This window comes from Colossoma macropomum, unplaced genomic scaffold (genome assembly GCF_904425465.1).
Source record: "Colossoma macropomum unplaced genomic scaffold, Colossoma_macropomum, whole genome shotgun sequence".
NCBI classification, from domain to species: Eukaryota; Metazoa; Chordata; class Actinopteri; order Characiformes; family Serrasalmidae; genus Colossoma; species Colossoma macropomum.
This window is the reverse complement of record NW_023494798.1, coordinates 31,058,776-31,071,975: the sequence shown is the minus strand read 5'-3', so window position 1 is coordinate 31,071,975 and position 13,200 is coordinate 31,058,776. Positions and strand designations below refer to the sequence as shown.

The window sequence follows — 13,200 nt, the reverse complement described above, 5'->3', positions numbered from 1 at the left end:
GAAGCTGTGAAAATAAAGATACCAGAACAACACATTGTGAAGTGGAAAGGTATTACTGAATTTTTTTTACAAATACTTACCATATGGAAAGAGGAAGAACGTCTTCTGTCTCTAGGAAAGCCATAAACTAATGGCATGAAAAATTTAACCATTGTAAGCAATAAAAAACTGGCCATTTGTAAGCAGTGATTAGCAGTAATTGATGATAACTGATAAGCACATCAACTAAAAGCAGCAATTGATAATAATACAGTAACTGTACGTGCTCTCCTGTAAGTCTTTAATCATTTATTCACGATTTGTAAACATTTTGGTAGCACAGTTAAAACTTCTGGATTGTTTCCATCAGAGGTCTCCAATCCTCTGGATCTTGCATATTGTAGCTTTGAATGACAGTAGTTTACTTTTAAACTGTGGATATGTTAATGTTTACTTCTTAATCCACAAGTTTGTTACCACACTGAGTTTGGGTGACATTTCTGCACTCCTCATCATTTCTTCTCACTGCACTAACGTGTCCATGTCAAAGACCAGCTTAGTAAACTGCAGCTTCTGAATGGTTCAATAGAATTTAGGGTGTGAGTTCTGATTTCGGATCTACCCGCAAGTTCAAAGACCCACAACCATGTAGCTGATGATCAAAAATACTTTCTCTTGATAGTTAATGATGCTTTTGATTGTTCTTTTTGAAATTGGACTTTTTATATAACTTGGGAGTGTCCTTCCAGTCATTTCTAATCCATTCAAAATCCATGACTTGCGAGTTTAAGAAAAACAAATCAGGAGAAATCGCCCACATAGTGGTTTTCAGAAGAAAGGAGAAGTGAAAGAAGAGAGATCAGAATGTTACTGTTATAATTATTGGGTCATCATGCAGAATCTGATAGATTTCAGAGATGTGATCAATAGAATCAGTGCATTCTTTTATTAAAAGGCCTCCCTTTTCTTTTACTTTCATTCTTATCTCTCAGTCAGGTAAGAGATGCAGCACTGTGAAGGGAGCGTAACCCAAAATTTTATCTGTCAAAATTTTATCTGAGCCAAAATAAATTGTACTAAACATTAAAAATAATTAACTGAAGTTAAACAGCGATGCTTGGGGTATTTTTACTTTAGGCTGTAATATAATTAACATCAATAAAGACATATTACTTAAGATGATTATGCAATTAATACTAGAGCTTCTAGAGAGGCTTCCACTAACATACTAGAAATTACAGCATGAATAAATAATATTTGGATGTAGCATTCGTTTTTTACTTTGTTTTTAAGTGTAGTAGTGAAAAAAAAAAACATGACCATGCAAAATCATACAAGCACACACCCACACACACAAACACACACACTTACACATTCATCAAGATATTAGTCAGAACACAGAAAGTGCTGTCCTGGGAGATGACTAAAGCTAATGAAGCGCTCATCATTTCTTCCCAACTTTAGCCTAACTCCTCCTCCAGCCATGCTGAGGATGTTTTAGATCGGATGGACACAGACGAGCTCCAGATGCACTCAGAAAGGAGAGGGTTTACTCCTGCCTTGCATGCCTTCACTCCTAGTTCATTCTATGGACCAGTGGACCAGTCCATCCTCACTGCATGCGCATGTCAAGCCGGATCAAGAAGAACTGTCTCTGCCTATAACTCTAAACTACTGACTATGTAGGAATTTCTCCTGCTTTTGGTTCACCAAGGTTCCTAACTTTTTTCGTAGAGACACTTTTCAGCGGCTGTATTTTTAGCCGTTAGTTAGTCTTTTTCGTCCTTTATTTTTACTGTCGTTGATTTCTGGCCATAACAGTCTGTTTGCTGTTTTTTCCATAGGAGCATTTCTCCTGTATTTCTGTTTATAGAAGTCTTTTTTCTTATAATTTTGGCCGCTGGAGTCTTTATACCGTATTTCTAACCGTAGGAACCTTTCGCCTTTTTTGTGTAAGAAGCCGTTGTTGCTTGTTAGCTGTAGTTTTGGTGTTCGTGGCTGTTGCTCCTGAGCCACTCTTCTTCCTCAATGCTGACAGAGTCGTGTGGGCTGATGGGATCGGACGTGCGAGATTTGAGCGCCATGCTGCCCGCTGTGCCCACTATCCCAGGGGCCAACAGCACTGGGGCTCCACAGTGGGGGCCGATTATGGACTTTCACTCTGGAGCCTTGCCCTCACACTCCTTCATCAAGCAGGAGCCGGGCTGGGGGGCGCCAGAAGTCCACAACGACCCGCACTGCGGCCTGGGGGCCTTCACCGTCCACTTCTCCGGCCAGTTGACAGGGGCAGGCGGCTGCAGGCACGGAGCCTTCCCAGAGGCACCGAACACCCAGGGCAGAGCGTTCCCCAGCGGACCTTACCTGTCCGGCTGTGCTGACAACACTCCGGCTCCACGGAACCAGGGTGAGTGACTCTTCTCTGCTTTCTGTGAACTCAGTTAAGGTCAGCACATTTTCACAGATCAGTTTCAATAAGTGCATGAAGACTTAGTGTACTTGTGGTCAGGTGTTTACAGTGGGATGCCGTAATTCTAAATTCTCCATGTGTTTCAGATATGAGTGGGAAGGTGTGCCAGCCAACCTTAACAATATATGCAATATTGTCCTGGAACTATTAATGCATCACTCAAATTATTTACCTCTCACACAACCTCAGGGAATAAGAATATAAATTAGGGACCTGATTATATCAGTGGCTTAAAGGTTTCCCCTGTATTCTGTAAAGTAAGATGCTTTAAAAGGTCACATAGGCCTGATTTCCTGGGTATAGATTAAGTGGGCAATGTTTCAGTGCCAGTGGTGATTCACCATTAGAAATACTAGTCTAAAACTAGGCTGAATACACATGAAACCAACCTATGGCGTCTTTATCGTTAGCGTAGTGCATAATAGAGCATTAATACTATTCAGGAACCTCCGCCTTATATGATGTACTATTATCTCTGAAGTTAAATGCTTCATTTGATGTATTTACCTCTGGCACAGAGGACATAAGCTAGATTACATCAATAGTGTTTGTTCTGGAAAAGCTATTCTGCTGTATATTAAAGTAGGTGCTGAAAAGATTACGTAGTGCCTTTAAGGTCAGATGTTTACAGTGGGATGTTGCAATGCTAAAATCTCCCTGTGCTTCAGATATACTGGAAAAGGGTTTCAGCATAGTGCTTTGTGGAACACAGGGACAACTAACTATTTAAGAACATTAACCTTGTATGATATAATTACGATTATGAACCTTATATGATGCCGCATATTATCCTTTACCACTTAATGCATTTACTTCTTTTTAAGAAGATACCATTGAGAAAAGACCCCTCTTCCATAGTATATTTAATTAGAGGCTAAAAATATCACACAAATATCACGTAATAGTATTATAATATTAATAATAATATTAGTGTTTTGCTAATTTTGGTGTTTAAAAGTGAATAAATTACCATGTTTTGCTAAGTTTAAATAAATATATATTTGAAAAGAATATTGGTTTAATATTGGTTTCACAGCAGCCACATTTAGTGTAACTAACGCGGTGGCTTGTTGATATGCGTTGTGGATATTTTTGGGGGTTGAGACGTCTTTTATGCTGATTGCATGTACAGTGTATTGCTCTTTATGATAAATATAAAATATAACAAAATATAAAATGTAGTATTTTTAAATAGTGTTTTATTCAGTTTTGTGTGTGTACTTATGTAACACTGAGCATGAGTGAATAACCCACAGCAAGTGGGAACAGACTGTCTCCTTTGAACCTGAGATTGCAGCATCAAACCAAAATTACTGTGCTCTGAATTTGACCTCACTTAAATCAGAATTTTCCTGACTTGCTCCAGCTCAGGAACTTGCACAAAGATCTGCGCGTTTTGTTATTGCGTTCTAGTTCCCAGATATTTCATTTGTGATTTTAAATGAAGAACAAAGTCAAAATGACAAAATTGCTGATTAATAGTTTGAGTTTATTGGTCTCGAGTGGCTGTCCCACAGGATGTTGGGTTCAATTTCCCATCACAAAGATAGACGATAAGCAGATTAAGAACCATATATCTGATGTTTATTGTTTTTTTGAGAACTGCAATGAAAATACTTTTTGCAAGGAGGGTGGCTTCGGCTGTCTTTAGGTGGGTTACCACAGGTTTGAGTTGTAAAAACGGACACTGCAGAGGATTGTGAACCGCAGTGGATGTGCATACAGTCAGGACGCAAGTTTTAAAGGACCTATATTATGGAAAATAAAATTTGCTCACTTAATTTTAAGTAAAAGTGTTTCAGCCTAGACTGATTTTTAGCAAAACACAAAGCAGCCAATCAGAACAGAGCTATTTACATATAGTCACTGTCCAATGAAAAACATCTTTTTTTGCAGTTTTTACTTTTCTGCATCATTTGAGCTCAGCTGTGAAATGTGAAAATTTCGTGATGATTGGACCAATAGAAATGCTCAGAAATTGCTTAGAATAAAATCTCTTTCCATTAACTTACATTGAAAGTGAAGAACGTTTTTGCCCTCTTCTGTAAAGCTACTATTTAGGAGATACTTGTTTTTCTTCGGACAGAGATGATATATCATATATGTCATAGTAACAAAGCAGCCTGTTTAATTCTAAGGGATAAAGAGAGGTTGGAAAACAGTCATGTTAAAAAAGATTATGACTGTTCTTGGTACATAAACCATATAAACATCATGATACAAAAACCCCAACTTTTAACACCATCATTCAGAAGTAATACAGTATGAAATAGGAAGATCAAGAGGCAGATCATGGGGGCAGCACGTTTTGGGTTGCAGATGCAGAAATCAGATATTTTCTGTTCTTACACAAACTGGAGTTGCCTCAAAGTCAACATGAATGGGAAATCGTAACGTGTTTTCCTCCTGTACTGTGGCGTATTTCTAAGCGAATCACAGTATTGGGGGGTGGGGGGTGGTCTCTAAACTAGCAGAGTATTTTCTTTTAATGATAAATGGGGAGGTGGGGGTGAAACATGATATTATTGCTTAACATTATTGGCGCCTGCTGGTGCGCAGTGATGTAGTCAAACATCAGACACTGTTTTAGAGGCCACAGTCACTACATATTAATGGAAGACTATGAGAAAGAATTTTAAATGATGTGATGAATCATGTTTGATATGACCAAGATCATGAATTCAAGTAAATTGATCAATTTTCAGGTTGACTTTAATGATGGATTGTTTCAATTTAACATCCAGTTTAGAGATGTTTAACTATACAGTCGCCCTGTTGTACTGCAAGTACATCTGTGTTATGAAGCACTCTGGTGCTGGCTGCTGTGGTGGAATTAGGATTTTGGTAACTTATTTTTTATTACCCTTAAATCTGTTTTTGCGAGTGCGTGTGAAAAAAGCCAACTTTCCACAGGAAATTCACTGTCAGGGTTCAGTGCTCTTAGAAATGTGTAATATCTATAACACGCACAGGATTCGAAAGTTTAAGAAATGTACTGGAATAAAACAACTAAGCAGATAACACATCTCTCTCTCTCTCTCTCTCTCTCTCTCTCTCTCTCTCTCTCTCTCTCTCTCTCCCTCTTCCATCGCTCCCTCTCTATTCCATTTCTCAACATGTCTCTCGAACCCTTTCCTCTCTGTTTCCTCACTATCTCGTTCTCTCTCTCCTGCAGGTTTCGATGGTGCCCCAAATTATGGACACACTCCCGCTCACCACTCTCCACCTTTCCCGTGTTCGCACCCTTTCAAACACGAGGACGCTGTGTCTCCACAAAGCACCATGGGTAAGCACACAGGGGCGTGGAAAACATTCAGATCATTCTAAACAGTCATCTGTTTTATTTTTACAAGACTATAATTGTCAGTAGTTTGGCATTTTGTGAGCACATGGTGAGGATGAGTGTGAATGAGTGTGTTTAGGGTTAATTTATTAGCAGAAAGAGTTTGACATCTCAGAGATCCACTGAGAAACCAAAGCCATTTACCTCCAAGTCAGACTAAGGGTGTCAAACTGTGAGTGCTGTAAATGAAGAAGTATTCGCTCTCCAGCCAGCTGCTTTTCTCTCTCCCTTTCATCCATTTCCACTACATTTACTATCCACCAAGAACGAGAGAGAGTGTAAGAGTGCGAGAATGTGCAGGCTTGTGTTTTGTAATTTACTAAATGAGCTCAACTTACTAACTTACCTGCTATAAAGGTATTGTTTCATTAATGACTATCGCCAAAGACAGCAATATTACAATATTTGTCGTTATCGTGATAAACGTCTTCACAATATGCCATAACGTGCTTTTCTGAGTGTATTGTGGATATCGTCAGTACATATTTCGTTACAAAGAGAGCATACAGTTGAAATTAAATAATGGATATGGGCTCAAATTGCAGACTTTCAGCTTTAATCTGAGGATATTTACACCCGAAACAGGTGAACAGTGTAGGAATTACAACCATTTTCATACATAGCCCACCATTTTTAGGGGCTTAAAAATAATTGAGCTGAGCTGATTCACGACCAGGTGCATGTTATTCCCTCATTATTTCCCTTCCAAGTAAGCAGATAAAAAAAGGTCTAGAGTTGATTTCAAATATGGCATTTGCAGTTTGAATCTGTTGCTGTTAACTCTCAATATGAAGTCCAAAGCCATCATTAGGCTGGAAAATCAAAACAAACCCATTAGAGAGACAGCAAAAACAGGTATGTCTGACCAGCTATCTTGTACATTCTTCAAAAGAACGAATGCACCGGTCAGCTCAGAAACATGAAGGCCCAGAGGACGAAGGAAAACAACTGAGAATTCTTTTCCTGGTGAAGAGAAACACTTCACAGCAGTTGGCCAAATCAAGAGCACCTTCCAGGGGGTCTCATTGACTCTGACAAAGTCAACAATCAGTGAAGTAAAAACCAGAGTAAATACAGAGGGTTTACCACAAGACATAAACCAAAATTAGGGTGACCAAATTACAGTTTGCCAAAAAAAATAAAAAAACTAAAAAAGTCTGCACAGTTCTGGAACAACGTCTTTTGGACAGAAGAGACAAAGATCAGCTTGTACCAGAATGATTGGAAGAGAAGAGAAGAGTCTGGAAAAGGGAAGGAGCTGCTCAGGATCCCGAGCATACCACCTCATCTGATGTAGTGTTATGGCATTGGCATGTATTGCTGCCAGTGGAACTGGTTCCCTCGTATTTGTTGATGATATGATTGCTAACAAAAACAGCAGGGTGAATTTTGAAGTGTATACAGCTATGCAGTTTGCTTCATCTGTGCTTTTCAGTGCAAATGCACAATGACCTGAATCATATTGCGAGACTTTTGTAAGGCAAAGAAGAGGAATGTTATGCAATGGCCAAGTCAATCACCTAACCTCAGTCTAATCAAGCATGTATTCAACTTACTGAAGGCAAAACTGAGATCAAAACAAGCAAGAACTGAAGACAGCTGCAGTAAAGGTCTGGGAGAGCATCACCAAGGAAACTCAGTGTCTTGTGATGTCTGTGGTTTCAGCACTTCAGACAAGTTCTCTGGCAGTACTGCTCTGGCTGTATTGACCTCCAAAGGGGCCTGGTGTTCGTATAGCAGCAGTGAATGTCTGAAAAGGAGGCAATGCTAATGTAACCAGTGTAGGAGCTCTGGCTATAAATAAACACATGAAAGAAAGGCATGATATGGAGTCAGTCAGGAGACTGTAATAATATATTTTGTGGTTTTACTGTTTGTGGTAGGTGAGTTAGCCAGTGTGCTAACTGCAATGTTAGCTTAATGGCTAATCGCTGCTGCACACAAGCCAGTGTGCAGCACTTTTATCGCAAATACATAGTTATGTGATATAATTATGTTCACGTTTTTGTTTCTACTATTTATGGTTAAGAGTTAGTTGGCTTGCTAAATGCACCAAAATGCCTCAGCCACACCCATTTCACAAGATGACATGAACTGCAAACGTCTGGGGTTTAGAGTTTTAAGCAAAGGACCAGTTACTCTTTCAGTCCGAAATGGAGCGACTTTAAGTGTAAATGACCATGGCTCCTCCACAGTGACGTGCAGTTTCGAATGTTCTGCTTATTCATGTCCATATCTGCGATTTTAAATATCCTTTGTTCCAAATGTTCCTTGACTTTACTGCACAAATTTGGACAAAATTTTTTTAAGTCTGTCAAACCATATGGCTAAAAAGTGAGTTTTTCTTGTCCTAAATTTAGTTGTTGGATATGAATGGGTAAACATTGCCAGGGGAGTCACACTGAGCCCCCACAGTCATGCTGGAGTCCTGTCAGAATTTTCGCCGCAGCAAGACGGGGCGAGTACTTCAGGGGCTGAGAGAGCATGGGGCTGTTTGGATAACTGCAGCGGAGGAGAAGGCCACGCTCCACTATCTGCTCCCTAAAGAACAATCCGTTAGTCCTCCCATGAAATGCTTTGTTTCACAAGTAATCAGGAAAATAGGAGTAGGAGATGAAGGAAGTGTGATAGCGTCCTCTTTACTATAATCTCAACGAATCTATGTGAAAGCACTAAATATCGAGGTACTGTTTGCATTCATGTTGTGCGTAGAAGCACAGAGAGATGGTTAGAGGTTTCGTGTGCGTGATGTCAGGCAGTCAACCTGTCAGTTTTCATCCAAAATGGTTGCATGTTTTTACAGGAGTATAAAAGCATCACTGCTGAGATAACGACTATAAGCAAAAATAAGCCGTGATTCGGTGATTTATGTAGAAGTGTCAGCAACTGTAGATGTTGGATCAGATTGAATAAACAGATTTAAGCAACTGTTTTGCAGTTTTCTAAATTTGTTCCTGAAAATAATGGGAGCAGTAAATGAAAAGTTTTTTATTGCATCCCTAAATTGCAGGCATGTGCTGCGTGGGAGGTTGGAGCTCAGAATTATGACATTTTTGACCTCCACGTTTGAGCTACGAAGTGGGGAAAAGACACAGATGCCTCGGTGAAAGCGAGTATTGTTAGCAACAAGCTAGTCAGCTCATTTTAGTGATATGAGTGATAACTTTGTTTATGATGTATTTACCTTCTCAAAACAGTGAGCTCTGTGCTCAGTATTACAGATGTAACCAGCCACTGTTTCTATGTTGAGTGGTCTAAAGCAAATCTCTTTTAAAGTGAGAGAAGTGGTTCTTTATTACTATTGACTCTGCAAGCAAACATGTTGATTTGATTACATACACTGAACTCTGAGTTGAGAACACTATGCTGAGTAGGGATTCCTAGCTGAGGGGGCATTTTCATTGTTTCTCCTAGTTGGAATTTTGAGTTATGACAATGTGTGGTTACAAACTCTGCAGGAATGCAGCAATATTATTAAGATATTAGTTTTCGGTAATTAATGTGACTCTAGGGTGTGTGCTGTGAGTCATAAGAGTGACAAGTTCAAGTGTGGCCCACATTTGAACCCTTAGAGTGTAAGTGGTCATTTTTGTTGTTTTTGTGCAGGTGAGCAGCAGTACCCGGCTCCGCCTCCTATCTACGGTTGCCACACCCCCACAGACGGACAGACTCTGCTTTTGCGAAACGCCTACAACAGGTACAGCAGTGTTTCTTTTCTGGGAAGAGGTGTGTCCAGAACAGTTGTAGGGGCAGGGGAGGAAGGAAGCAAGTGGTTCATAGAACCTGCACGTGGTGTGGAGTAGTATATTGTAGAAAAACTTACAAAATCAGTATTTCTCCCAGTGGTAGTGATAGTAACCAGATGTTAAAGCATTTTATTCCTTTAAAAGTTGCCTCGCATAAAGGTTTTTTTTGAATAAAACAGTTACAAAAACACTGCCTATTGCCCTTGATATTGTTTTATGTAGGTTTTTTTTGGATTTTTTGGATTTTTTCCCTAATTTTCTCCCCAATTTAGTCATTTCCAATACCACCCACTAGTTAGGACTCCCTCAATCACACGATACCACCAGCGCTAGGAGGGTGAAGGCAAGCACAGGCTTCCTCCGAGACATGTGAAGCGCCACCGCATCATTTCAAACTGCCGCTAACGGAACATTATTGGACAGCTGAATGCGCTTGGAGGAAAGCGCCAGCCGGCAGATCTGTTACGTCAGCTAACAGACGCCTGCACTGACTTGTATCCCATTTGAGTGATGGGGGGAGAGGGAGGGCCATCCTACCCACCCAGAGAGAGCGAGGCCAATTGTGCTGTCTTGGACTCCCGGCCACGGACGACTGTAGCATCACCAGGGATCGAACTCGCAATCTCCTGATGATGGGGCCAACGCTGAGATGGTTGTGCCACTCGGGAGCCCTTTTTTATGTGGTTTTGAGACAAATTTTTGGCCTAAAGTGTTTGTTCAAAATACGTTTATGGCGGAGAGGATTAACCACCATCAACAACATTATACAGAAAAACTTAGAAGTCACATGTAGGTTCATGTCGGCATGTTTCGCTGCAATGCGCCATTTCACGTCAAACCATTTGAACGAATTTGTTTAAATCTTAATGATTCAATTATGTAGCAATTTTGAAAAATTGGTGAAATTCTCCTTTAATCTGATTATTGGTTTACTAATTGTTATTTAAATTCACAGTGTGGTTTAGTGATTCTTTTGGTGACCGCTTTGCTTCTCTGTGTTTGAAAATGACATGCATAGTCTTAAACCTTTATTGACCGGCGCAGTTAAAGAACTAACAACATAAACACAGATCAAGAGTCGGCTTGTGACGGCCAGTCTAGTTTCTGTGTGGCTCATAGAAATCCAGCATAAAGTCTGCGGGGAGCCATGCTGTCTGTGCAAAGGTTAAGAGCAGCACAGCAGCCCTAAGCAGGCCAAAATACACTCAGCATGATCTACAGTCCGTTTCCTCCCAATTCCTCTTCCCTGCTTGGCCTTCCCCAGAGACGAGGAAAAGAGTTTCGGAGAAAGAAAGAAGGAGAGGACAGAAGTGGAGGCCTACGGAGGGAGATTACAGGGATTAGATGAGAGTAGGAAAGTCAGAACAAGAAGGAAAGAGGGCAGGTTAGTATGGTAGGGTAAAAAAACAGATGATGTTGGGAGGTCAGCGTGACTCTTAAAGAGAAGAAGAAAACGGAAAGTTACAGAAAGGACAGGCTGGAAAAGTAGTAAACAGAACGTCAAGCCAGTTGGCATTTTTCATCATTAGTAGTGCAGCAATGAGACTGCATTCCTCGAATAGTGTTCTCATGCTGTTTGGCGAAAGGGGAGATCATGGAGAACCCAAAATAAAGGAACTTGGGTTGATAAGGGTGGATGACGCCTCCTCACCATGTCCCCCTCCTCACCACACACACACTCATACAGCCTGTTACTGCACTTTGTTCAGCCAGTGGCCCACAGAGCTGCACTCCACTGCGATAAAGTCACGTTCCAAATGAGCTAAAAGGGAGATTCCAGCTCATTTTCATCCACATGTTAACCTTGAGCGTACTCAGTGATTAGGAAGCATGTGCTCTCCTGGGAAAAATGTCTACTGACTTTCAAAATACCAGCGTAATGGAAATGCACTTACTCCCTACTCATGAAATTCTTTGAAGATAAAAAATTACAGAGAAACATTAACAGTTCATGCATAGTCCTTTGTGAACTACTGCTAATTTGACTCTTCTGGTTGGGGAATATTCATCATTTCTTACTCCATGTGTGGATTTGCCTGTTAGGTTATTGTAGGAAATGTTGCTAAAAAATCAGTTTAACCCAGTTTTTCTTTTACCCATGTTCCCAATGTAGTCGATCAGGCAAGACCTGTTGGAGGTCTGAAGTTTGCTTTTTGAAGCACAACAAGGTTAATGTAGCTAACAAGTAATGGACGCGTATACCCAGTCAATGAAGTGCTATAACCTGTTCAGATCACTCCGCTCAGCAGAGCCGGTTACTGAAAAGTCCTTTGATCACTTACATCTCCTAAAGTGTGGAATAGCATTCCAGAGAATTTTAGGACTACAAGCTTAATAGATATATTTAAATTCAAAGATAAAAACATATACTGAATGGATATACTGGATGTACGGGGTTCTGTTTTTCTCTTATTGTTTGCAATTAGACTTTTGTTTAAGACCATAGTGTTTTATTTTTGCAGTGTTTTGTTTACACTTGGAAAATTTTTAACTAATATAAAACATTTCTATTTAAATACAAATTGTATTATTATTGTTATTATTATTATTATTATTATTATTATGATGTAAATGGGGAAGTGGTGTGTCCAGAACAGTTGTAGGGGCAGGGGTGACAGGAAGCAAGTGGTTCACAGAACCTGCACGATTACATCGTTATGATGTAAACATCAGTCATTCAGAGCGGTTTGGTGTGGAGTAGTATATTGTAGAAAAACCTACAAAATCAGAATTTCTCCCAGTGGCAGAGATATAAACCAGATGTTAAAGCATTTTATTCCTTTAAAAGCTGCCTTGCAGAAAGGTTATTAATGAAACGGTTACAAATACACTGCCTTTCGCCTTTAAAATCGTTTTACATAGTTTTGAGATAACAGTTCAGCCTAAGGTGTATTTTCAAAACACATTCATGAAGGAGAGGATCTACCACTTTTTTTAACCATCACCAACATTAGGCATAAAAACACAGAAGTTACGTCGAACCATTTGAACCACTTTGTTTAAATCTTAATGATTTAATTATACAGCAATTTTGAAAAATTGGTGAAATTCCCCTTTAATGTAATTATTTGTTTACTGATTGTCAATTAAATTAAAACCACTATGTTGTTTAGTGATTCTTTTGGTGACCGCTTCGCTTCTCTTTGAAAATGACACGCATAGTCTTCCCTGGAATGAAAATTCTCTGGAATTATTATTATTATTATTATGTAAATGAACAACAGTGTGTCACATAGAGCATTAGCACTTCACCTGTATCTAAGGGTAAGAGGAAAAACTGTAAAATTGCAGTCTGATGATTTAATGCCATATGACGCTGTTTTAAAGCATCTGTTCTTGGGCTCCTCTAGAACTCAGATAGAGATATGAGGGCGTAAGAGCTCCAGAGCTACAAAAGGGAAATGAGTCAACAAAATATCTGCCCATTTAGCAATCAGCTGGGGACTTGTGTGGCATTTGAAAGCACAGTACTCACTGTTTCACGTTTGTGCAGCCTGGCTTATTAGCAAGTTCAGCACAGATTAAGCACTTCACACTCAGTATTTATACACTGTCTTCCCCTCCACCCCTCGCTGTGTTGTGATATCACAGGATTACAGCACTGTACCAGGCACTATGGAGCTCCACAGCTATAGAGCTCCTGGGCCTCGCTGAGGTGCCTCACT

General features: G+C 39.9%; 1 protein-coding gene across 2 annotated transcripts in view; it reads left to right on the top strand.

The window, feature by feature from the left end:
* The first annotated feature begins 1,403 nt into the window (after positions 1 to 1,403).
* wt1b (WT1 transcription factor b) overlaps positions 1,404 to 13,200 on the top strand; it is a 28,647-nt gene continuing 16,850 nt past the window's right edge. For both annotated transcript variants that reach the window (XM_036585335.1, XM_036585334.1), the window contains exons 1-3: positions 1,404 to 2,383; positions 5,622 to 5,732; positions 9,396 to 9,486. In XM_036585335.1, coding sequence (XP_036441228.1) covers positions 2,008 to 2,383; positions 5,622 to 5,732; positions 9,396 to 9,486 — 578 coding nt within the window. In that variant the 5' untranslated portion in view covers positions 1,404 to 2,007. The remainder of the gene's footprint in view (positions 2,384 to 5,621; positions 5,733 to 9,395; positions 9,487 to 13,200) is intronic.